The sequence below is a fragment of the Ahaetulla prasina genome, chromosome 1 (assembly GCF_028640845.1).
Source record: "Ahaetulla prasina isolate Xishuangbanna chromosome 1, ASM2864084v1, whole genome shotgun sequence".
Classification (NCBI taxonomy): Eukaryota; Metazoa; Chordata; class Lepidosauria; order Squamata; family Colubridae; genus Ahaetulla; species Ahaetulla prasina.
Window position 1 is genome coordinate 304,260,694 of NC_080539.1, and position 26,288 is coordinate 304,286,981.

Sequence of the window (26,288 nt, forward strand, 5' to 3'; positions counted from 1 at the left end):
TGAGACTGACTACTGATAGTAGTCAATTAGTTGTTAAGCATACACTTTTTAAAGATGCTAAGTTACTTTCCAAGCCCTATTTTCCACTTTTTTATATTATCTCAAGACTAATATCAAGAAATAGGAGGGAGATTTTGAATAACTCTGACTGCTACTTCTTTGTTGATGCGACAGATTCTAGAGAAAAAATTTGAAGATTTTATGAAAGAGGTGGAAACTCTAGGCCATACCAAAGTTCTGTTGATAAACAATCTAGCCTCTCATCTTAGAACTGTGTGTCACAATCAAATAAGCCACATCCAGAAAAAAACCCAGGATATCCATGACAGATGGGATAGATTGCAGCAAGCTGTCCAAACAAGAGCAGAGGTGAGCTTCTTGGTATTCAGATGTGCTCCTTAGGACATGAATGAGCCATGTATGGGACATGTGTCACATACCATCCCAGTCTTTTGTTGTAGTCTTTAAAAAAAAATAGATCATCCAAGATTGGCAGAATGATTCTGAGTTTCCCTGTTATTCAGTTATATTAAGTAAAAGAAGTGTGTTGGGTTTTCAATAGGCTATATATATCTTTTTTATCTTTGTACCTTTGTACCTTTGTAGCTTTCCCAAACCCCTGGCTCTCCAGTTAGCAGATTATTACTCTGCCCTTTGAAAGGCCAAGCCTGTTAAAATGTAACCTCTGATGTCCATAAAATGACCCACTTTTGCATTATCGCAGTGTTGTCGTGATTGAAAATCGTTGATTATACTTTATGAGTTACTATATATAATCAAAAATTATGGACAAGCTGATTCACATAAATGGAATACAGAATAACAAGGTGAAAAGTATGGTGTGGTTTTACTGTTCTTGATCATATAATGATCAAGACTCTGGCTCAGACTGCTAAGACAGTCTGTTATTAACACAGCTGCTTGCAATTACTGCAGGTTCTAGTCCCACCAGGCCCCAAGGTTGACTCAGCCTTCCATCCTTTATAAGGTAGGTAAAATGAGGACCCAGACTGTTGGGGGCAATAAGTTGACTTTGTATATAAATATAAAAATAGGATGAAGACTATTGCTAACATAGTGTAAGCCACCCTGAGTCTTTGGAGAAGGGCGGGATATAAATGCAAAAAAAAAAAATGCTATTACCAGTACAAGTACCACTAATAATGCACATTTATTTATTTACTTATTTATTTGTTTGTTTGTTTGTTTGTTTGTTTGTTTTATTTCATCAAGCATGTATTAGATAACAGATATAAGTATAAACATAATAATGAATACGTGAAATGGATACAAATAAAAGTGCTTGATAGGAGCATAACTTACCTCTGTGTGATCTTGTACCATTAGAATAAGTTTTGTTGATGGGTAGTGACTGTGTCAAACAACCACAGCATTTTCCTTAAAAAATGAAGGAGATGTAACTGAAACTGACCAGATTATTTAGAACATAATTTATAACACACAAACGTATGATACTACAGCAATGTGAGTCAGTATCTCTCACTTGTATCTGCCTTACATTATGAGCAATTTTAAACTGGTTGCTAGGGATAATTCTTACTGAAACATTTTTCCTTTCATCAGAATCTCAGAGCAGCTCATCAAGTTCATCAATATGATCGTGATGTGGATGACCTAAAAGGCTGGATGCAGGAGAAAGAGGCTGTTGTGACCAGAGATGATTATGGTTATGACCTTCTTGGAGTTCAGACCCTCCTTAGCCAACATGAAGGAGTGGAGGTAAGCAGAAACAGTCACTTTGAAAAAACAGACTTTATATACATACGAATAATCAAAAGATCTGACATTTCAGTCTGCAGAATTTCCAGTGATGGGATTATTGTTCACAGCCTTAAAGAAATTGGCTGCTCTCTTACTATAACTCTTACTTACTCATACTCTCTTACTTACTCTTAATAGCAATCTACTCAGGGTTACCATATTTATTGTATTTCATATTGCTGCTTGGGAGAGATATTTGATTTTTTAAGAAAATGATAAAATCATTCTAAAATAGAAGAAGAGTGAAAGACTAACAATAATAAATAACATAATAAAAACAAAGTAAAAGAGTGTAAATGTATATTAACATCAAAATATCAAAGAGAGTTAAGATTACTCTTTTTTGCCAAATAAATGCATTTTCTTCAAGTCCCTGGGTGGGCAGTTTGCTTTGCCCTGACAGATCATCTCTTCCATCTTCAGTGAAAGTGCTGTTATCCTGAAAAGTTTATTTTGGGACAAGTTAAGGAAATCAATTAATACATTTCTTACTGGCAGGAAAAATATCTGTCATTTGCTTTTCTAATGTAAGTAGGGGAGCAGATAAGTATTGACTAAGCTTGCTATGGGACTTTTACATTACCCACCTCTCTATTAGCTGATCCATGGATGCCATCTCACATTGTTTTTTTCCACTGTTCTCTCTCTGTTCTGAGTTCCTCTTTTTCTCAGATTGTTTTCCTTCTTCACATTGTTTGAGATGGTACTAATGACAGGTGATTCATTTATATTTATTTAGTTAGTTAGTTAGTTAGTTTGTTTGTCAAACATACGAGAAAACAGGTATAAGTATAAACATGGACATGAAGACAGGAAATGAGTAAGAATAAATGGGGACAGTAGGACAGGGTCGGTAGGCACGCTGGTGCGCTTATGCACCAGAGGTGGGTTTCAGTAGGTTCTGACCAGTTCTGGAAAACAGGTAGCAGAAATTTTGAGTAGTCTGGAGAACCGGTAGTAAAAATTTTGACTGGCCCCACCCCCATCTATTCTCTGCCTCCCAAGTCCGAGCAGATCAAGAGGAAATGGGGATTTTTGCAGTAACCTTCCCTTGGATTGGGGAGGGAATGGAGATTTTACAGGATCCTTCCCCTGCCACACCCACCAAGCTACACCCACAGAACCGGTAGTAAAAAAATTTGAAACCCACCACTGTTATGCACGCCCCCTACAGACCTCTTAGGAATGGGGTGAGGTCCACAGTAGACAGTTTAAGGTTAAAGTTTTGGGGGTTTGAGGATGTAACATTCCAGGCATTGACCACTCTGTTGCTGAAGTCGTATTTTCTGCAATCGATTCAGATTGCAGCAAACTGCAGTTCAGATCCATCTCACTCTACCTAATAAAAAGATATGAAGCCCTATGGGAAAGAAGCAAACAAAAGGGGTCTTGAATATTCCAAGCTAATTAGTTTTCCTTTGTGTATTTCAGAGGGAACTAGCAGCCATCGCAAAAGAGTTGGAAAGGGTTAGAGGAGAGGCCTGGCGCCTGGGCCGCCTCTACCCTCTGCCCAGGGAGAACATGATGAAGAGACTTTCTGAAGTTGATGAGTGCTGGGAGAAACTAGACAAGAAGTGTGTGGAAAGAAAGCTGAAATTGCAGCAGGCTGAACAAGTCCAAATCTACTTCAATGACTGCAGAGAGTTGGTGTATGTATGAATTAGCCTGAAAGAGCTTCCTTTCATAACATGAAAGGCTGGGGGGAGGGTGCAGATGAAATCTTGATGCAGCAAATTTTAAAAACTTTTGGATACATGTATAATAGGGGTGAAATGCAGCAGGTTCTGATAGGTTTGTAAGAGGTCTATAAAGGGCTTGCATAAGAGCACAAGCGTGCCTACCGTTCCTGTCCTATTGTTTCCTTTTGTTATATCCAATTAATATAGTTATTACATACTCATATATATGATTATATATTGTATAGTTATTACATGCTTATGCTTATATATACTGTGTGACAAAATAAAATAAAATTTAAAAAAAAAAGGTTCTGCAGAACCTGTAGCGGAAATTTTGAGCAGTTCAGAGAACCGACAAATACCACCTCCGGCTGGCCCCAGAGTGGGGTGGGAATGGAGATTTTGCAGTATCCTTCCCCTGTAGTGGGGAGGGAATGGAGGTTTTGCAGTATCCTTGCCCTGCCACACCCACCAAGCCACGGCCACCAAGCCACAGCATACCCACCAAGCCATACCCACAGAACTGGTAATAAAAAAAAATTGGATTTCACCATTGATGTATACTATACTCGTATCTACCTTCATTGCTTTTGAATATAATACAGTGGAAACTAGATTTCACATTTTGTGTTGTGCATGAATTATTTACTTGTCATGTACCCAATGCATCGCATAAAGTAATAATCCCACTTTTTAATTGGGATTTTTGCAGAGCCTGGGCAAGAAAGATGCATTCCCTGATTGTTTCAGAGGAGGTAGCAAATGATCTTCTGGGAGCTGAATTGCTTATTAAACGCCACAAGGAATACATGCTTGACATAGACAAACAAGGGCTGAAATATGAAGATTTGGAGCAAACTGGAAATAATCTGATGAAGGAAGGACATTTTATGTGCATGGAAGTAAGCTACTGATTAAAGAAAGCAATTAAGTTGAAATAGCAATTATAGAATGTTGTGAAGCTTCAGAGTATACACACAATATAGTTAATTTGTTTGCTTCTTGTTATTTTATATTTCTGCATTTTCACCATTGTTGTGAGATGCCTAGGACTACAAGAGAATGTACTTTAAATGCTGTAAATGAATTGAAACAATGAATGCATTTACTGGCATTAAAGCACTTGAATGAGCGAACTGTGAACTGCCTTCTTGCAACCAAGTGTTTGCATCAATCAATAGGATAGCATAAATTATTATTACTGCATACACAGGTACACAATGGCAGGCCTGTAGGAAAAGGAGCTAAGTCAAGAGAAGCTTGTGATCAAATGTAGGATTCTTCTTTCATCAAAACAGAAGAGTCTGCATGTTTGGTTTCTACCAGAGGTGGTATTCAGCAGGTTATGACCAGTTCTGGAGAACCGGTAGAGGAAATTTTGAGTAGTTCGAAGAACCGATAAATACCACCTCTGGCTGGCCCCGCCCTATCTAGTCTCTGCCTCCCGAGTCCCAGTTGATCGGGAGGAATGGAGGTTTTGCAGTATCCTTGCCCTGCCACACCCACCAAGCCACGGCCACCAAGCCATACCCACAGAACTGGTAATAAAAAAATTGGATTTCACCATTGATGTATACTATACTGTATCTACCTTCATTGCTTTTGAATATAATACAGTGGAAACTAGATTTCACATTTTGTGTTGTGCATGAATTATTTACTTGTCATGTACCCAATGCATCGCATAAAGTAATAATCCCACTTTTTAATTGGGATTTTTGCAGAGCCTGGGCAAGAAAGATGCATTCCCTGATTGTTTCAGAGGAGGTAGCAAATGATCTTCTGGGAGCTGAATTGCTTATTAAACGCCACAAGGAATACATGCTTGACATAGACAAACAAGGGCTGAAATATGAAGATTTGGAGCAAACTGGAAATAATCTGATGAAGGAAGGACATTTTATGTGCATGGAAGTAAGCTACTGATTAAAGAAAGCAATTAAGTTGAAATAGCAATTATAGAATGTTGTGAAGCTTCAGAGTATACACACAATATAGTTAATTTGTTTGCTTCTTGTTATTTTATATTTCTGCATTTTCACCATTGTTGTGAGATGCCTAGGACTATAAGAGAATGTACTTTAAATGCTGTAAATGAATTGAAACAATGAATGCATTTACTGGCATTAAAGCACTTGAATGAGCGAACTGTGAACTGCCTTCTTGCAACCAAGTGTTTGCATCAATCAATAGGATAGCATAAATTATTATTACTGCATACACAGGTACACAATGGCAGGCCTGTAGGAAAAGGAGCTAAGTCAAGAGAAGCTTGTGATCAAATGTAGGATTCTTCTTTCATCAAAACAGAAGAGTCTGCATGTTTGGTTTCTACCAGAGGTGGTATTCAGCAGGTTATGACCAGTTCTGGAGAACCGGTAGAGGAAATTTTGAGTAGTTCGAAGAACCGATAAATACCACCTCTGGCTGGCCCCGCCCTATCTAGTCTCTGCCTCCCGAGTCCCAGTTGATCGGGAGGAATGGGATTTTGCAGTAACCTTGCCCTGCCACACCCACCAAGCCACGGCCACCAAGCCACAGCATACCCACCAAGCCATACCCACAGAACTGGTAATAAAAAAAAATTGGATTTCACCATTGATGTATACTATACTCGTATCTACCTTCATTGCTTTTGAATATAATACAGTGGAAACTAGATTTCACATTTTGTGTTGTGCATGAATTATTTACTTGTCATGTACCCAATGCATCGCATAAAGTAATAATCCCACTTTTTAATTGGGATTTTTGCAGAGCCTGGGCAAGAAAGATGCATTCCCTGATTGTTTCAGAGGAGGTAGCAAATGATCTTCTGGGAGCTGAATTGCTTATTAAACGCCACAAGGAATACATGCTTGACATAGACAAACAAGGGCTGAAATATGAAGATTTGGAGCAAACTGGAAATAATCTGATGAAGGAAGGACATTTTATGTGCATGGAAGTAAGCTACTGATTAAAGAAAGCAATTAAGTTGAAATAGCAATTATAGAATGTTGTGAAGCTTCAGAGTATACACACAATATAGTTAATTTGTTTGCTTCTTGTTATTTTATATTTCTGCATTTTCACCATTGTTGTGAGATGCCTAGGACTACAAGAGAATGTACTTTAAATGCTGTAAATGAATTGAAACAATGAATGCATTTACTGGCATTAAAGCACTTGAATGAGCGAACTGTGAACTGCCTTCTTGCAACCAAGTGTTTGCATCAATCAATAGGATAGCATAAATTATTATTACTGCATACACAGGTACACAATGGCAGGCCTGTAGGAAAAGGAGCTAAGTCAAGAGAAGCTTGTGATCAAATGTAGGATTCTTCTTTCATCAAAACAGAAGAGTCTGCATGTTTGGTTTCTACCAGAGGTGGTATTCAGCAGGTTATGACCAGTTCTGGAGAACCGGTAGAGGAAATTTTGAGTAGTTCGAAGAACCGATAAATACCACCTCTGGCTGGCCCCGCCCTATCTAGTCTCTGCCTCCCGAGTCCCAGTTGATCGGGAGGGAATGGGGATTTTGCAGTAACCTTCCTCTGCCACGCCCACCCAGCCAAGCCATGCCCACATAATTTTGAATCCCACCACTGGTTTCTGTACTTAATTTACAAACATACAAACTTTTCCAGCTGGGTTCAGAAATTAGCTGTGACCTCAAAGCAAGAAAAAATTAGGAGCATGACATCAAGATCCATGCTGAACCCAAATGAAACTAATGGAGTAGGTTACTAGCTAGTGAGATATCAAAGCGCCTCTTAGAATGTGCTAGGCTAGAATAAGCATTAGTGTGTATGTTAATGGCTGTCTATCTTCTTGAAAAAGTAAGTTTTCAAACCCTTTTACACTGAGCTTGCTTCTTGAGCAGATACTAAACAGTTGCAAATCTTATGCATTTACATTTACTAAAAAGTTTTCAGTTGCCTCACTTTCTAGCTGAAGCTGGTATTCTCTCATTTTCTTATAGGGCTTGTCAGGAGATTTCTTTCTCCTATTCTTTCAAATAGGCTGCAGAATATTTGAGACTTGATTCTGTAACATTTTTATAGTGCAATCTGGAGTAAAACTAAAAAATTAAAAGCGTTTACAAGTTTTAAAAGTGAGGACCTTATAACTTTTTATTGAAAACTGACAAACTATGCCCCATCACCAAAAGTGAGCAAAAAACAAGCTTCCCTTATGCCAAACATTCAGAAACTATATGCCCATGCTTACTTTATCTTTTATAAACTGACATATGAATGAGGGTTTTTTGATGCAAATGCAGCCCTGCCTGCCTGCCAAGATTCTCAATTCATTTAAATTGGAAAATTACGGGAAACTGTTCAACAAACTAGGATATTAAGCAATTGTTTTAATTGGATTTAACTCCCGCTATAATGAACCTTAGTTCTACACATCATAAGCAATGATTCTTGGAGATATACATGCATGAAAATTTTGTATATTTTTTTTCTACAAGGAAAATTACTTAAAATGGAAAGCCCAGCCTTTCCTAATCTGACATTGTCCAGATCTGTTGAGAGTGCAATTCCAACAATATTACCTGGAAACTGCAATTCCAACACATCAAAAGGATGTCAGGTTGGAAAATACTGAAGTGGTTAATTTAACTTGTTTCACTTCTTTAAAAATTACTCTGAATCTTGTGTCTTAAATTGACTTCAACAAACATTACCTAATTATTGCACTTGCATCTGTGATATGGATATAGAAATTATTGAGGAGATTCCAGTTTAATTTTCTTTTCAACTGCAAGAGTCACTTGTCTTACCCCTCTTTTCAGAGTGATTGAGAGGATTAAAATAGAGATGGCAGAAGGCATCTAGATAAAGTTTCAAAATAAATAATTGGATCTTGTGATCTAAAAAAAGTACAAACAGCATAGGGAGAGAATAAGATGGTAACTTGATATGAGACAACCCAGTCAGGCTCCAAGGTTTCGAGATCTAGACAGAACAAGTGATCCTTCAGACTAGGAGTCTCCAACCTTGGCAACTTTAAGCCTGGCGGACTTCAACTCCCAGAATTCCCGAGCAAACAAAGAGAAAGAGGGAAGAGAAGAACAGGATTTGTTTGAAAAGTTCTCTATGGTCATGATATCTTAGTAACTTAATAACTTGTTGACTTTTATAATGCTACTCAGCTTGCCTTATGAATTGTAAAAAGATCTGAAAATGACACAGTGTGTGTGTGTGTAAAAATTTTTAAAAGTCCTATTACTAAATATGAATTTTGCTGGGCATTTTTAGGAAACTATTCAATTTGCATTTTTCAGGATAAAAAATTAAAAGTTATTGCAATCTACAAAAATGAATTGGTCAAGTCCTCAAAATATTCAGCTTGCTACAATATAATGGATCTGCAGAACTTCCAGAGAAAGATTACATTGTACAATTGATCCGCCTCATTTTTGGCATTTAAAGCCGAGCCTTATGTTCGCTCTTCTCTTTGTCCATCTTCTTCTTTCTTTCTGCCATGGCAGAAAAAGTAAACGCAGCTGCATTTTGCACCAGGTGAAATTTCCAGATATTCTTCAAGAGCCGCTCCATGGAGGCCATGTTATAGTAACCCATTCTAGAGGTAAACAGGGCATGTAGTTCAGGAAAATGTGCAACTGGTGTACAACTCAAAGTTATGCAAAGGTCCTCCTATGCATCTCTGCCACCTGCTACTCAAGCAGGAATCAGCAGTTTAGAAGGACACCCAGACTGCACAGAGTTTGTCTGTGCCAGATCATGAAGAACTGATCCAGAAGGCCCCAAAACCAGAGCCACTTGTTTCCTGTTAGGGTTCAGCTGAAACCTGTTGTTTCCCTATCCATATGTTACTATATCCATTTGTTGTTATTCTCTCAGTTACTTAAAATATGTTATTAAAGACTATGGGTCTTTAATACTCTTTGTTGCTTATTGGTTGTTGGCATTTAGCGGGTATTTTACATCACTTTGAAATAATTTTGAAATTCTTGTTTGGGGGTGGGGGGAAGACGATTTCACTGTTGTACATAATTTAGGACTGAATCCCTCAAAACAAAATACTGTAGCTCAAGAGGTTTCCTGAAAAGATGTCATAAACTCAGCTTATGTAATAAATGAGAAATGAAATGATCAATTTTTTATATATTTTTGTTCCCCTCCTTTAATTTCCATATGGGAATTTGTTGCTTTAGATCGAAGAGAAACTCTCTGAATTATTGGAGCTAATGCAAAAAGTGAGGGAAATCTGGGACCTGAAGAAGGATTTGTATGAGGAAAACTGGGAGATCCAGCTATTAAAAAGGGAGCTGGACTTTGCTGAAACCTGGTTGACAACGAAGGAGAGTTTTCTTTCAGATTCAAATTATGGGGTAAGTAAGCATAGTATAGTGAAAAATGCCAAACTCAAACCTATCCCAAAACAACTGTATCACTTCTGAAACATTTTAATTACCTACTTTTATTTTTTAGTTTTTACCCAGAACACTGGGGAATTTCTTTTGAATTTCTCTTATTGCACGAAATAAGGAAGGATATTAAACATCTTTCAATCACTCTATTTTTCCCAGCTGCCGTTTTGGCAAAGGGTAGAGAAGTTTGTGTCTGATTTATAGCCTGCCTTTCCTTCAAGTAAGCTCCCATCATTTTGCCCTCAACCACTCTGTAAGATTAGTGCTGAGGCAGAATGAACAGCTCAAATTCAGCCAATGAGTCTTCTAAAAACAAACCCATGAGACACAGGCTTATGGCTTAATTGTATAATAGTGAAAGAATTCCATCCCCAGCCACAGTGGCAACAAAGCTGACTTTCTAGGTATGCAGCAATGTTGCCTTCAGGAGAGAGGAAAAACTCCCACTGATATGCCGGCTGGGTGGGAATTTCTGGTGAAATGGCTGCAATCATCACTGCATGCTGCTGAGCCAATAACTATTTTTTTTTTTTGCATTTATATCCCGCCCTTCTCCGAAGACTCAGGGCGGCTTATACTATGTCAAGCAATAGTCTTCATCCATTTGACTATTATATACAAAGTCAACTTATTGCCCCCCAACAATCTGGGTCCTCATTTTACCTACCTTATAAAGGATGGAAGGCTGAGTCAACCTTGGGCCTGGTGGGACTAGAACCTGCAATCTTGCAAGCAGTTGCTGTTAATAATAGGCTGCATTAGCCTGTTGCGCCACCAGAGGCCCTAACTATTACCTATTGCCACCCCGCTCTTCCCCTAAAGAAAATTCCTTCAAAATTGAATGCTCTTGTCATATAAATCAAGTAAAGATACAAATCTTGTTGCCTTCCAACATTCATATTCCAAATATAACCTTGTTAATGAAGAAATGGAAAGAGTCATCTGTGCTTCATTAGCTGGAAAGCTTCATAGCCATTCCTCACAACCAACTTGGATGTTTCTCTCTCCCTATTCTGCTCTTTCCTCTCCCACCCCCACCCCCAAATGGTATTTCTGTGTTAAATAATTGCATTTATTGACTTCATTCCCTAGAATTCTGTCTCTGATGTTAAACATCTGTTGAAGAAGCATCAAGACTTTGAAAAAATGCTAGAAGCCCAAGAAGAGAAATTTGCACAGTTGAATAGAAAGACAAAGGTACTGTGTTAAACCCAAAGAAGACATGTGGGGGACAGACAGTATATAAATATCTTTCATCATCTTTCTCAAACCCATGTGGTTTTATACTTAAGCTTAATAATAAGGTAGCAATTCTTGGTTTTTATATTATGCTTGGCCTTCTTATGGTTATGTATGGATTACTATGTGCAACAATAGCCCAATGGTTTTAAAAAAGAAAAGGACAGCCTTCTAACCACAGAGATTTAAAATACAGGAATGATAGAGGAGCATCTTTAGTTGTTTTTTTCCCCTCAGTTGTCTGGCACATGTGTACTGTGCTCTTCCTTTACAGAGCAATATGAAAATTATAGAGCATTACATCATCCACACTTTTCATTTCCAGTGGATATCTATAAGGAGATGTCTGTGTAAGTAGACTGTCAGGTTCTGCTGCCTTTTGTTTACTGATTATGGCTGTCATGTGGCTGTCAGAGCCAGAGCCAGAAGTGCTACTTAATGGATGTATGAAGAGATCTATTGTTCCATAGAAGTGATCTTGTTGGGGGGTGGGGGAACCAGTTTAAGACAATGGCATTAATGAATGATTTTTTCCTTCGCTTAAATCCCAGCTTTCAACATTCTTACTGGTTTTTGCTCCTTCTGTGAAATAGCTACCATGGAAGGTCACCTACAAAAGCATCAAATTTCTTTGCCAATTTTCCAAAAGGTTTCTTCCTCTGGGAAAAGATTAATGTTTTTCTACATCGTTCTGAAAATGCTTTAAATTTCTTTGGGTTTGTTTTTCAACTGTGTTATTTTTGCAAAGTAGTAGAGTAGTGTGGTTAATCTTATTCTCTCTGTAGCCTCCATTATTTCTACTTCTCAATATTTGGCCAGCATTGTGTGATCTGTTAATAGAATAGAATAGAATAGAATAGAATAGAATAGAATAGAATAGAATAGAATAGAATAGAATAGAATAGATTTTTTTTTTATTGGGCAAGTATGATTGGACACACAAGGAATTTGTTTTGGTGCATATGCTCTCAGTGCACATAAAAGAAAAGATACGTTCATCAAAAATCATAAGGTACAACACTTAATGATAGTCATAGGGTACAAATTTAACACTTAATGATACAACACTTAATGATAGTCATAGGCTACAAATAAGCAATCAGAAAACAATATCAGTATAAATTGTAAGGATACAAGCAACAAAGTCACTTACAGTCATAAGTGGAAGAAGATGGATGATGGAATGATTATTTGACAATAGAAGCAAATAAGACTGTTTTTCTGACTACATTGATATATAATTGAAATCAGGAAAAATATAAAAATAAGTTGAATGCAATGGCAAAGAATTACTTAAGGGGTGTGAGTAGGAAAAGAAGACATTAGGTCAAGAATCAATGGATAAAAAGTGAGCATAGATTAAATACAAGGGAGAGTGATGAGCATGAAATCACACTGCTAATACAGAAAGAATGAATGAAGATCAAATTGCAAGGTAAATATTTGAGGAAAGAACAAGAGGAAGGAGAAGATTGAGAATGTCATGTCTGGAAAGAATTGATGAGATTTTCAGTTAGAGAGACAAATGAGTAATTTAAAAATAAAAGACAACACATGATTCATTATCTGATTGTAGTGGAAGTAAGGATGGTTTGCAAGGACCCCAAAAGTATTAAATGGGGTGATATAAACAGTTGTTTAATTAGATTTCTTTTTCTCTTATTTCCACCTTTAATTTCTTTTACCCATTATTCTTCACTCTTTGTTTCATTTGCATAATTCACTCTGAAAGTGTCAGTGAAAATTGCCAGTGATTATTGGTGTACATTACAGCCAAAAAATGGCAATAGAAACAAAATAGTGATTGTAGTAGAGTAGTAGTAGTAGTAGTAATAGTAGTAGTAGTAGCAGCAGCTTGACTAAATACTGAATCAGTGAAGCTATTACCCAGTTGTATGTTTTCTTTCACAATTGGAGTGAGGACAGGCATGAAAATTCAGCATTCATACTCCATTGTGGTTTCCAAGTGGTATAGAAACTATGTGAGACATTTGTAACAAACCCATACAGGGATTAAATCTTCCATACTCATATGCGTATGTGTTCAAGGAATGAATAATTCTACATGCAGAAGCCTAAAAATTATTTGATAAAGTGGCCAGAAACTTGCAAATTTCATGTAGAATTAATGATAGGTTTTTAATAAAAAGCAGGAGCAGTCTTTTGTGTGTCCTCCCACTCATTCCAAATGATTTTTTCCCCAGAGAGAATTGAAGCTACTGAAACAAATGACTATAGAAGAAAATGAGCAAACAACCACATTGATCAAAGTCCCCTCATTAAGAAGGCGACATTCGGATAGAAGAAGCACAATACTTGAGCCAAAGAAAACTCAGCAAGTATCACTTATGTCCTCAATTCCCAACTTAAGAGATCCCTTCAGTGTCTCTCCTACCCAAAACTCTAAAGAGAGTTTGCACCAAATCAATTCTGAAGAAGACTTGATGTTGATAAATGATTCTCCTGAACCAAGAGTGCTTGGCTTAGAAAATTCCATGCCAGAAACTGAGAATTCTTTATGTCCTTCATTGACTTCAGACTTGAATATCCAGCAATCTGACGTTGGATTTTTGGAGTCGCACAATAGTGATTTTAATCCATCAGATGTGATAAACAGTTGTGAAACTTCTACCTCTGAGTTAGAAACTAGTGAAATGAAAACTGATGATTGCCAAAGTTTTCCATGCTCAGATTTTTCACCAGAAGGATCAGAAACTGCTCCCCAAGTAAGTTATTCCCTTTTATGCTATCCTTTTGTTGACTGAACAATGGCATCATTATTTATTTTTATATAAAATCATGATTCATAAGAAACATTCCAAAACTCATAATCAGGTGAGATCTTTCTTTAGAACAGCCAAAAGTATTGCCAATTGTGAGCAAAATTTTCCAGTCTCATAGTTCTTCCATTTTTATGGGTCAATGTCCTCCAGGATTATAGCACTGAAACTCAGTTGCAATCTATTAATGAAGCAGAAATTCCTGCCAATTTTTTAGCAGAAAACCTCTCAAAAAACCAGGTAGATTGATACCTATCCCCACCCACCCTGAAATTGAGGGGGGGGGACTCAAGGCAAAAATTCTGATCTTAACACCTCAATTATGTAATTTGGTAAGTATCATATATAGCCTTCAGCCATCAAAAATGCGTTAAGGGATAATGAAAATGTTAGTCATTGCCATAAAAATGTTGCTTCATATTAAGAGAAGAGAAAGACACTCAAGCTGAAATAACCTACTGTACTTTTTACAAGGTCATCGTTCTAGAATTCCTAATAGGTATTCTTAGAATTGCAAGTTTTAGGTTCATCTAGGACTGCACAGATAATGGTTGATTTCTCAATATTCAAAACCCAGTATTTACTTATATTTGATTCAGATCTTAGACAAAATAGTTTACTTTTATTCTTTGCCTTTTCCAGGAATCATGGGCTATTACCAATCATAGGTTCCCATTCACTCACAAAATAGATTGTTTCTTTGCCCTTTTGTGCTTGGTACCATTTTTCTGTGGCTGCATGAAATTTTGCCACATATGGAAAACTTCCTTGGCCTCACTGATTAATGCTGCATAAGTAGTTTCATTGGCTCTGATGATTGGCCTAAGGCAGTCTGTGTACCTGTTGTCAGTATATCTGATTTGCACTACTATCCATCTCCCAGTTTAATGATAAAACATCAGGTCTGAATAAAAAATCATGCAAAAAAGAAGGCAACCATGCTAGGAGATCAGATGCATTCTGTTTACTGTATTTTACTTTGTAGTGGTCATGGGAAACTGAGTGGGTCAAAGAAAACTAATAACCTGAGATGTCCTGTTTGCAGAATGGCTGGTTATCTCAAATTGTTCATAGTAATTTTATATTTGCTGAATATTAAAGAAAACTGCTCACCCAAGAATAAATTAGACATTTTCTAAATTGCATATAAAACACAATAATCCTCAAAGATCCACCAGAAGCATTCTAAAATCCTCATTCTTAAGCAACATTGTTAGGATAGTTGTACAAAATTGTGCACAGAGATATGTATATAACATATAGGTGCAACTTTTCAAATCACTGAAGGTTTTTTTCCATTCAAATCCAATGCTGAACAGCATATTTGTAAACATGCACACACATGCACCAGAGAGACAAAAACATGCATATACTCAAAAGATCACGATAAATGATCTTTTTGTCATTACAGTGTATGACAGAAAAGACAACAAGTGTCATCTACTTTTCATAACACAAAGCTCACTTCCTCTTTAAACGTACAGTTCTTAATGCTAAAAAATCTGCCATTTCTTTTTCTTCTGATTTATGGCATCTTATAACATCATCCAGCCATCAATAAGGCAAAATATAACCTATCGCCATTAGTCTCCCTTTGGCAGAAGGATGGTTAGATTAGTTGTATGATCCAGTAAAACTTTATAAATCATTAATGAGAGCAGTAGCCCAGTCAGAGGCCTCTAGTATATCAGATTGCTTCAGTAATTCAGTCTTCATTATTCAACTACATAAAGTTTAATATTTCCAAGACTGGAGACTTAATTATCTACTGATTTTGTATTCCCTAAATAAAATGTTTACTTAGTTCCATCTCCTCCCACTCGATTTCCCAACTGTAGATTGTGTGCATGGCATTTTTTCTGTCATATTATTGTAGAACTTTATGAATGAATTATTGTATTCAAGCTTTCATCGTAACAGATTAAATTACCTGCATGGTTCTTATGCATTTCAGATTTCTGCAAACCGATACATTATGGCAGGTTTTCTAGAAAAAAGAGACCAGGTCCTTTCAAGAAGGAAAGAAGTAAATGTAAGTAAAATACCTGCATGATATGGGTGAAAAGTTAAGATGGAACATCCGTGCCGTTAATATGGCTAACCAAGTGATATGTTGTAAAGATAAATGTATGGCTCCATTTATTCAATGGGTAGAAGATCCAACTGCACTTGCCACATAAGCAGATACCTGCTTATGCTTATAAGTCTCTGATTTCGTAGACTTTGTACAGACATGTATAATGAAACATGGGGTTCATTTATACAAAATATAGCAGGTTTAAAAAAATGGTTGTATAAATGTATTCAAAATCTACACAGATTTAAATAATATTTGCACTAGATGAGTATATAGAATTGTAAATGTTTAATGTTATAATATAATGTGTTTGGATAATATTGCATTAGGTAAGTATACATAGAATTGTAAATGTTTATACTTATAATGAAATATGTTATATATTACCACAGGAATATGTTTGAATAATATACATTATATTGTAAATTGTGTGTGTGTGTGTGTGTGTGTGTGTGTGTGTGTGTGTGTGTGTTTTCTGAGGTTTTCGCGGGTGTTTGTATGTAGGTCTTTGGTTATTCGGGTTTTCTCCCGCGTAAAATTGGAAGTGTCTTGGCAAGACACTTCCAATTTATGTGGGAGAAAACCCGAATAACCAAAGACCTACATATATATGTGTGTGTGTGTGTGTGTGTGTGTGTGTGTGTGTGTATGTATATATATATATATATATATATATATATATATATATATATATAGGTCTTTGGTTGTTCGGGTTTTCTCCCGTGTAAAATTGAAAGCTGAAGCCTGAAGATGACGAATGAGACTTCGTCGAAACGTCGCCAAGACACTTCCAATTTTACACGGAGAAAACCCAACAACCAAAGACCTATATACAAACACCCGTGAAAACCTCAGAAAACAAATATATATATATATATATATATATATATATATATATATATATATATATATATATATATATATATATATATATATATATATAGGTCTTTGGTTGTTCGGGTTTTCTCCGTGTAAAATTGGAAGTGTCTTGGCGACGTTTCGACGAAGTCTCATTCGTCATCTTCAGGCTTCAGCCGTGCTTCTGGGAGCAATGTGTGATCGCAGCTGTTTCTTCCTTTTAACTGCTAGTGGGGTTTGAACTGATTGGGTGGGAGCTTGGCTGTGCTCTGATTGGATGGGGTTTTTCTGTGCTCTGATTGGCTGGGGGTGTGTCCTGTGTTGGTGGGGGCTTGGTTGTGCTCAGTCTAGTCTGTGCTGCAGGGGGATTTGAGCTGGTGAGCTGCATAGCTGTTGTTTGGCTTTGTGGTCGTGCTACATCTTCATAGTGGGTGTCAGTCTGCTGCATGAATGGATTGGAGGGGTTTGAAATGGCTAATGTTGCAGCTGCGGTCTGGCTTCTGGTCCTTGGTCGTGCTTCATGATCAGTGTGGGTTTGGGTCTGCTTTCTGGGTGGATGTGTGGTGGTGACATCCTGTGTGGACCTTGTGAGTGTGGGTCTGGTGTCATTCCTCGTGTTAGGGACTCGTTTGTCAATAAGGGCGGGTTTCCAAATGGCTGGTAGGAGGGAGGTGTCATCTCGTTTGTTCATGCTGTGTGGGCGTTTTTCTATCTCAATGGCTTCTCTGATTATTCTGTTGTTAAAGTGTTCAGTTTTGGCGATAGTTCTGGTCTTTTTAAAGTCAATATCATGTCCTGTGACTTTAAAGTGTTGGACCAGGGAAGAAGTTGGTTTCTCTTTTTTGAATGAGTTCTTGTGTTCTTCAATGCGTGCACTTATTCTTCTGTTGGTTTGTCCAATGTATGTGGTGGGGCAGGCGGTGCATGGGATTTCATATACTCCTTGATTTTCTACCTCAATTTTGTCTTTGGGCTTTCTTAGGAGGGTGGATATTTTTCTGTTTGTGCAGAATGCTGTCTTGATGTTGTGTTTGTGGAGGATCTTGCTGATTCTGTCTGTGGTGCCTTTTATATATGGGAGGAAGGCTGTGCCATTTTCTTGTTCTCTGTCTTGGATTTTAGTGGGGGGTTCTTTTGGATTATCTTGGTAATCTTATTTCTTTGGAATCCATTGGATGTTAGTACGTTAGTGAGAGTGTCTAGTTCGGTTTTAGGTGTTGTTCATCAGCTAAGCATTTTGTTCTGGAGATGAGTGTCTTGGCTACGGAGTTGATCTGTGCTGGGTGGTGGTGTGAGAGTGCGTGCAGATAGCGGTTTGTGTGTGTTTTCTTCTGGTAGATGGTGTGTCCTAGGAGCCATTGGGTTTCTGTAGACTAAGACATCCAGGAAGGGAAGTTGGTTATTAACTTCTGTTTCCATGGTGAACTGTATTTTGGGGTGTAGGCTATTGAGGTGTGTGAGGAAGTTGTCAAGTTTTTCTTTCCCGTGTGGCCAGATTATGAAGGTGTCGTCTTCATATCTGAGCCAGAGTTTGGGTTTGTGATCAGATTTTCTAGTGCTTGGGTTTCAAAGTGTTCCATGTAGAGATTGGCAATGACAGGTGAGAGGGTGATCCCATGGGTGCTCCTTCTCCTTGTTTGTATTTTTGTCCATTATAGATGAAGTATGTGTTGCATAGGCAGTGGTTGGTCAGATCTAGGATGTGCTTGGGGGGGTTATATTTGTTTTGGATAGCTGTCAAGGCTTCTTTGATTGGCACTTGGGTGAAGAGGATATGACATCAAAGCTCACGGTAGGTCGCTGGGCTGTAAGTTTTGTTTCTTTATGATCTCTATGAACTGGAATGAGTTTTTACGTGTGAGGTGATGGATTCTGCATAGGGCTGTAGTTGTTTGGCAGAAATTTGGCTAGGTTTTGTAGAGGTGAGCCTATGGAGCTGACTATGGGTCTGAGTGGGGGTTCCTTCTTTGTGTATCTTGGGAGGCCATAGAGCTTAGGGCATCTGGATGATTTCTCTCTGGGAATGATTCTTTGTTGGATTTCTTCGCTGATGGGGAGGCTTTTATTTTGGATCTAGTGGTTTTTCTAGGTAGGTGGTGGGGTCTGTGTTTAGGGGCTTGTATGCAGGGTCTTGGAGTAGGTTGGTTAATTTGGTTTGGTAGTCAGATGTGTTCATAACCACCGTGGCGTTGCCCTTGTCTGCTGGTAGGATTATTATGCTGGTATCTTTTTTCAGGTTAAGTAGTGCTGTCTGTTCCTCTTTGGGTAAGTTGCTTTTGGGTGGCTTGCTGGTGCAGAGGATGTTGAGATCTCGAGTCTGATTTTGTTAGCGTCATCGGGGTTGATTTTGGTCAGGCTGGTTTCTACTCCGCATATAATGTTTTCAGTGGGATGTATTTGGGAGTGACTGCAAAGTTGAATCCTTTGGAAAGGACATCGGTTTCAGCTTTGGTGAGGATCCTATCTGAGATGTTATGCACTGTTTGTTTCATGTGTTGCTGTGAGGGTGGAGGGTTTGTTTTCTGGCGTTCTTGTAGTCTTGAGTTTGTTGGTGTGCGTGTCTGTCTTGAGGGTGGTCTGTGTTTCGCTCTCAGACGGCAAGTTGTTTGGATTTGTCCCAAAGTGCAGGGTGCATCTTGTTGCTGAGTTTGAGGTGAAGTGTGAGGAGATCTTTGTTGATTTGATCTAGGAGGAATCTTTTTGTGTGAAGTTCGTTTCTGATTAAGGCCAATTCTGTTCTTTTTAGGATGCGTTTGGTGGCTGCAGAGTTGGAGTGGAATTTCAATTGGAAGCATTTGGGGATTAAATTTTGATCGCGGCAGTTTCGTAGGAATGTGAGGTCACATAAAATGGAAGCTCTTTGGACTTCTAGTTTTTCATAGGTCCTGGTCAGATGGTGGATTTCCTCCCCGTAGAGGTGCAATATTTGTTTTCTGAGGTTTTCACGGGTGTTTGTATAGAGGTCTTTGGTTGTTCGGGTTTTCTCCCGTGTAAAATTGGAAGTGTCTTGGCGACGTTTCGACGAAGTCTCATTCGTCATCTTCAGGCTTCAGCTTCGTGCTTCTGGGAGCAATGTGTGATCGCAGCTGTTTCTTCCTTTTAACTGCTAGTGGGGGTTTGAACTGATTGGGTGGGAGCTTGGCTGTGCTCTGATTGGATGGGGGTTTTTCTGTGCTCTGATTGGATGGGGGTGTGTCCTGTGTTGGTGGGGGCTTGGTTGTGCTCAGTCTAGTCTGTGCTGCAGGGGGATTTGAGCTGGTGAGCTGCATAGCTGTTGTTTGGCTTTGTGGTCGTGCCTTAATTGAATTGGCCTTAATCAGAAACGAACTTCACACAAAAAGATTCCTCCTAGATCAAATCAACAAAGATCTCCTCACACTTCACCTCAAACTCAGCAACAAGATGCACCCTGCACTTTGGGACAAATCCAAACAACTTGCCGTCTGGAGAGCCGAAACACAGACCACCCTCAAGACAGACACGCACACCAACAAACTCCGAAGACTACAAGAACGCCAGAAACAAACCCCTCCACCCTCACAGCAACACATGAAACAAACAGTGCATAACATCTCAGATAGGATCCTCACCAAAGCTGAAACCGATGTCCTTTCCAAAGGATTCAACTCTGCAGTCACTCCCAAATACATCCCACGAAAACATTATATGCGGAGTTGAAACCAGCCTGACCAAAATCAACCCCGATGACGCTAACAAAATCAGACTCGAGATCTCCAACATCCTCTGCACCAGCAAGCCACCCAAAAGCAACTTACCCAAAGAGGAACAGACAGCACTACTTAACCTGAAAAAAGATACCAGCATAATAATCCTACCAGCAGACAAGGGCAACGCCACGGTGGTTATGAACACATCTGACTACCAAACCAAATTAACCAACCTACTCCAAGACCCTGCATACAAGCCCCTAAACACAGACCCCACCACCTACCTAGAAAAACCCACTAGATCCAAAATAAAAGCCTCCCCCATCAGCGAAGAAATCCAACAAAGAATCATTCCCAGAGAGAAATCATCCAGATGCCCTAAGCTCTATGGCCTCCCCAAGATACACAAAGAAGGAACCCCACTCAGACCCATAGTCAGCTCCATAGGCTCACCTCTACAAAACCTAGCCAAATTTCTCGCCAAACAACTACAGCCCTATGCAGAATCCATCACCTCACACGTAAAAAACTCATTCCAGTTCATAGAGATCATAAAGAAACAAAACTTACAGCCCAGCGACCTACCGTGAGCTTTGATGTCATATCCTCTTCACCCAAGTGCCAATCAAAGAAGCCTTGACAGCTATCCAAAACAAATATAACCCCCAAGCACATCCTAGATCTGACCAACCACTGCCTATCCAACACATACTTCATCTATAATGGACAAAATACAAACAAGTAGAAGGAGCACCCATGGATCACCCTCTCACCTGTCATTGCCAATCTCTACATGGAACACTTTGAAACCCAAGCACTAGAAAATCTGATCACAACCCAAACTCTGGCTCAGATATGTAGACGATACCTTCATAATCTGGCCACACGGGAAAGAAAAACTTGACAACTTCCTCACACACCTCAATAGCCTACACCCCAAAATACAGTTCACCATGGAAACAGAAGTTAATAACCAACTTCCCTTCCTGGATGTCTTAGTCCACAGAAACCCAATGGCTCCCTAGGACACACCATCTACCAGAAGAAAACACACACAAACCGCTATCTGCACGCACCATCACACCACCACCCAGCACAGATCAACTCCGTAGCCAAGACACTCATCTCCAGAACAAAATGCTTAGCTGATGAACAACACCTAAAACCCGAACTAGACACTCTCACTAACGTACTAACATCCAATGGATTCCAAAGAAATAAGATTACCAAGATAATCCAAAAAGAACCCCCCACTAAAATCCAAGACAGAGAACAAGAAAACGGCACAGCCCTCCTCCCATATATAAAAGGCACCACAGACAGAATCAGCAAGATCCTCCACAAACACAACATCAAGACAGCATTCTGCACAAACAGAAAAATATCCACCATCCTAAGAAACCCCAAAGACAAAATTGAGTTAGAAAATCAAGGAGTATATGAAATCCCATGCACCGCCTGCCCCACCACATACATTGGACAAACCAACAGAAGAATAAGTGCACGCATTGAAGAACACAAGAACTCATTCAAAAAAGAGGAACCAACTTCTTCCCTGGTCCAACACTTTAAAGTCACAGGACATGATATTGACTTTAAAAGACCAGAACTATCGCCAAAACTGAACACTTTAACAACAGAATAATCAGAGAAGCCATTGAGATAGAAAACGCCCACACAGCATGAACAAACGAGATGACACCTCCGCCTACCAGCCATTTGGAAACCCGCCTTATTGACAAACGAGTCCCTAACACGAGGAATGACACCAGACCCACACTCACAAGGTCCACACAGGATGTCACCACCGCATCCACCCAGAAAGCAGACCCAAACCCACACTGATCATGAAGCACCACCAAGGACCAGAAGCCAGACCGCAGCTGCAACATTAGCCATTTCAAACCCTCCAATCCATTCATGCAGCAGACTGACACCCACTATGAAGATGTAGCACGACCACAAAGCCAAACAACAGCTATGCAGCTCACCAGCTCAAATCCTGCAGCACAGACTAGACTGAGCACAACCAAGCCCCCACCAACACAGGACACACCCCATCCAATCAGAGCACAGAAAACCCCATCCAATCAGAGCACAGCCAAGCTCCCACCCAATCAGTTCAAACCCCACTAGCAGTTAAAGGAAGAAACAGCTGCGATCACACATTGCTCCCAGAAGCACGAAGCTGAAGCCTGAAGATGACGAATGAGACTTGAAACGCCGCCAAGACACTTCCAATTTTACACGGGAGAAAACCCAACAACCAAAGACCTCTATACAAACACCCGTGAAAACCTCAGAAAACAAATATATATATATATATATATATATATATATATATATATATATATATATATATATATATATATATATATATATATATATATATATATATATATATATATATATATAGTTTTACAGCACGTTTTTTGTGCTGAAAAGCGGCCCCCTCGGCTTATACTCGAGTCTACGTCTCGATGTACTTTTAAAAGATACTGTATTTTTGATAGATGTCCAGCAGGGGGCGCTGCATAATAAAAATGAGCGCCAAACATTTTGCACTTTTGCACTTTTATTGTTTTTCGTTCAAATAAATATTCATGTTATTTTACTTGGCTCTATCTTTATTTTTTACATTGACCAGTAGCTGCCTCATTTCCCACCCTAGGCTTATACTCGAGTCAATAGTTTTTCCCAGTTTTTTGTGGTAAAATTAGGTACCTCGGCTTATATTCGGGTCGGCTTATACTCGAGTATATATAGGTAGGTCTTTGGTTGTTCGGGTTTTCTCCCGTGTAAAATTGGAAATGTCTTGGCAACGTTTCGACGAAGTCTCATTCGTCATCTTCAGGCTTCAGCTTCGTGCTTCTGGGAGCAATGTGTGATCACAGCTGTTTCTTCCTTTTAACTGCTAGTGGGGGTTTGAACTGATTGGGTGGGAGCTTGGCTGTGCTCTGATTGGATGGAGGTTTTTTTGTGCTCTGATTGGCTAGGGGTGTGTCCTGTTTGGGTGGGGGCTTGGTTGTGCTCAATTTAGTCTGTGTTGCAGGGGAATTTGAGCTGGTGAGCTGCATAGCTGTTGTTTGGCTTTGTGGTGGTGCTACATCTTCATAGTGGGTGTCAGTCTGCTGCATGTATGGATTGGAGGGGTTTAAAATGGCTAATGTTGCAGCTGCAGTCTGGCTTCTGGTCCTTGGTCGTGCTTCATGATCAGTGTGGGTTTGGGTCTGCTTTCTGGGTGGATGTGCGGTGGTGACATCCTGTGTGGACCTCGTGAGTGTGGGTCTGGTGTCATTCCTCGTGTTAGGGACTCGTTTGTCAATAAGGGCGGGTTTCCAAATGGCTGGTAGGTGGGAGGTATCATCTCATTTGTTCATGCTGTGTGGGCGTTTTTCTATCTCAATAGCTTCTCTGATTATTCTGTTGTTAAAGTGTTCAGTTTTGGCGATAGTTCTGGTCTTTTTAAAGTCAATATCATGTCCTGTGACTTTAAAGTGTTGGACCAGGGAAGAAGTTGGTTCCTCTTTTTTGACTGAGTTCTTGTGTTCTTCAATGCGTGCACTTATTCTTCTGTTGGTTTGTCCAATGTATGTGGTGGGGCAGGCGATGCATGGGATTTCATATACTCCTTGATTTTCTAACTCAATTTTGTCTTTGGGGTTTCTTAGGATGGTGGATATTTTTCGGTTTGTGCAGAATGCTGTCTTGAGCACAACCAAGCCCCCACCCAAACAGGACATACCCCCAGCCAATCAGAGCACAAAAAAACCTCCATCCAATCAGAGCACAGCCAAGCTCCCACCCAATCAGTTCAAACCCCCACTAGCAGTTAAAAGGAAGAAACAGCTGCGATCACACATTGCTCCCAGAAGCACGAAGCTGAAGCCTGAAGATGACGAATGAGACTTCGTCAAACGCCAAGACATTTCCAATTTTACACGGGAGAAAACCCGAACAACCAAAGACCTACATACAAACACCCGTGAAAACCTCAGAAAACAAATATTGCACCTCTACGGGGAGGAAATCCACCATCTGACCAGGACCTATGAAAAACTAGAAGTCCAAAGAGCTTCCATTTTATGTGACCATTTTCGCATTCCTACGAAACTGCCGAGATCAAAATTTAATCCCCAAATGCTTCCAATTGAAATTCCACTCCAACTCTGCAGCCACCAAACGCATCCTAAAAAGAACAGAATTGGCCTTAATCAGAAATGAACTTCACACAAAAAGATTCCTCCTAGATCAAATCAACAAAGATCTCCTCACACTTCACCTCAAACTCAGCAACAAGATGCACCCTGCACTTTGGGACAAATCCAAACAACTTGCCGTCTGGAGAGCCGAAACACAGACCACCCTCAAGAAAGACACGCACACCAATAAACTCCAAAGACTACAAGAACGCCAGAAACAAACCCCTCCCCCTTCACAGCCACACATGAAACAAACAGTGCATAACATCTCAGGTAGGATCCTCACCAAAGCTGAAACCGATGTCCTTTCCAAAGGATTCAACTTTGCAGTCACTCCCAAATACATCCCCACCGAAACCATTATATGTGGAGTTGAAACCAGCCTGACCAAAATCAACCCCGATGACGCTAACAGAATCAGACTCGAGATCTCCAACATCCTCTGCACCAGCAAGCCACCCAAAAGCAACTTACCCAAAGAGGAACAGACAGCACTACTTAACCTGAAAAAAGACACCAGCATAATAATCCTACCAGCAGACAAGGGCAACGCCACGGTGGTTATGAACACATCTGACTACCAAACCAAATTAACCAACCTACTCCAAGACCCTGCATACAAGCCCCTAAACACAGATCCCACCACCTACCTAGAAAAAACCACTAGATCCAAAATAAAAGCCTCCCCCATCAGTGAAGAAATCCAACAAAGAATCATTCCCAGAGAGAAATCATCCAGATGCCCTAAGCTCTATGGTCTCCCGAAGATACACAAAGAAGGAACCCCACTTAGACCCATAGTCAGCTCCATAGGCTCACCTCTACAAAACCTAGCCAAATTTCTCGCCAAACAACTACAGCCCTATGCAGAATCCATCACCTCACACGTAAAAAACTCATTCCAGTTCATAGAGATCATAAAGAAACAAAACTTACAGCCCAGCGACCTACTCGTGAGCTTTGATGTCATATCCCTCTTCACCCAAGTGCCAATCAAAGAAGCCTTGACAGCTATCCAAAACAAATATAACCCCTGCAAGCACATCCTAGATCTGACCAACCACTGCCTATCCAACACATACTTCATCTATAATGGACAAAAATACAAACAAGTAGAAGGAGCACCCATGGGATCACCCCTCTCAGCTGTCATTGCCAATCTCTACATGGAACACTTTGAAACCCAAGCTCTAGAAAAATCTGATCACAAACCCAAACTCTGGCTCAGATATGTAGACGACACCTTCATAATCTGGCCACACGGGGAAAAAAAACTTGACAACTTCCTCACACACCTCAATAGCCTACACCCCAAAATACAGTTCACCATGGAAACAGAAGTTAACAACCAACTTCCCTTCCTGGATGTCTTAGTCTACAGGAAACCCAATGGCTCCCTAGGACACACCATCTACCAGAAGAAAAAACACACAAACCGCTATCTGCACGCACTCTCACACCACCACCCAGCACAGATCAACTCCGTAGCCAAGACACTCATCTCCAGAACAAAATGCTTAGCTGACGAACAACACCTAAAAACCGAACTAGACACTCTCACTAACGTACTAACATCCAATGGATTCCAAAGAAATAAGATTACCAAGCTAATCCA

General features: G+C 39.5%; 1 protein-coding gene across 1 annotated transcript in view; it reads left to right on the plus strand.

Annotated features, from left to right (window-relative positions):
- Positions 1 to 26,288, plus strand: part of SPTBN5 (spectrin beta, non-erythrocytic 5) — a 126,137-nt gene that overhangs the window by 91,817 nt on the left and 8,032 nt on the right. The window contains exons 57-68 of the mRNA XM_058162147.1: positions 175 to 369; positions 1,585 to 1,740; positions 3,214 to 3,431; positions 4,174 to 4,363; positions 4,675 to 4,733; positions 5,186 to 5,375; positions 5,687 to 5,745; positions 6,219 to 6,408; positions 9,634 to 9,810; positions 10,942 to 11,046; positions 13,293 to 13,814; positions 15,823 to 15,900. Of these exons, the coding sequence (XP_058018130.1) occupies positions 175 to 369; positions 1,585 to 1,740; positions 3,214 to 3,431; positions 4,174 to 4,363; positions 4,675 to 4,733; positions 5,186 to 5,375; positions 5,687 to 5,745; positions 6,219 to 6,408; positions 9,634 to 9,810; positions 10,942 to 11,046; positions 13,293 to 13,814; positions 15,823 to 15,900 (2,139 nt within the window). The remainder of the gene's footprint in view (positions 1 to 174; positions 370 to 1,584; positions 1,741 to 3,213; positions 3,432 to 4,173; positions 4,364 to 4,674; positions 4,734 to 5,185; positions 5,376 to 5,686; positions 5,746 to 6,218; positions 6,409 to 9,633; positions 9,811 to 10,941; positions 11,047 to 13,292; positions 13,815 to 15,822; positions 15,901 to 26,288) is intronic.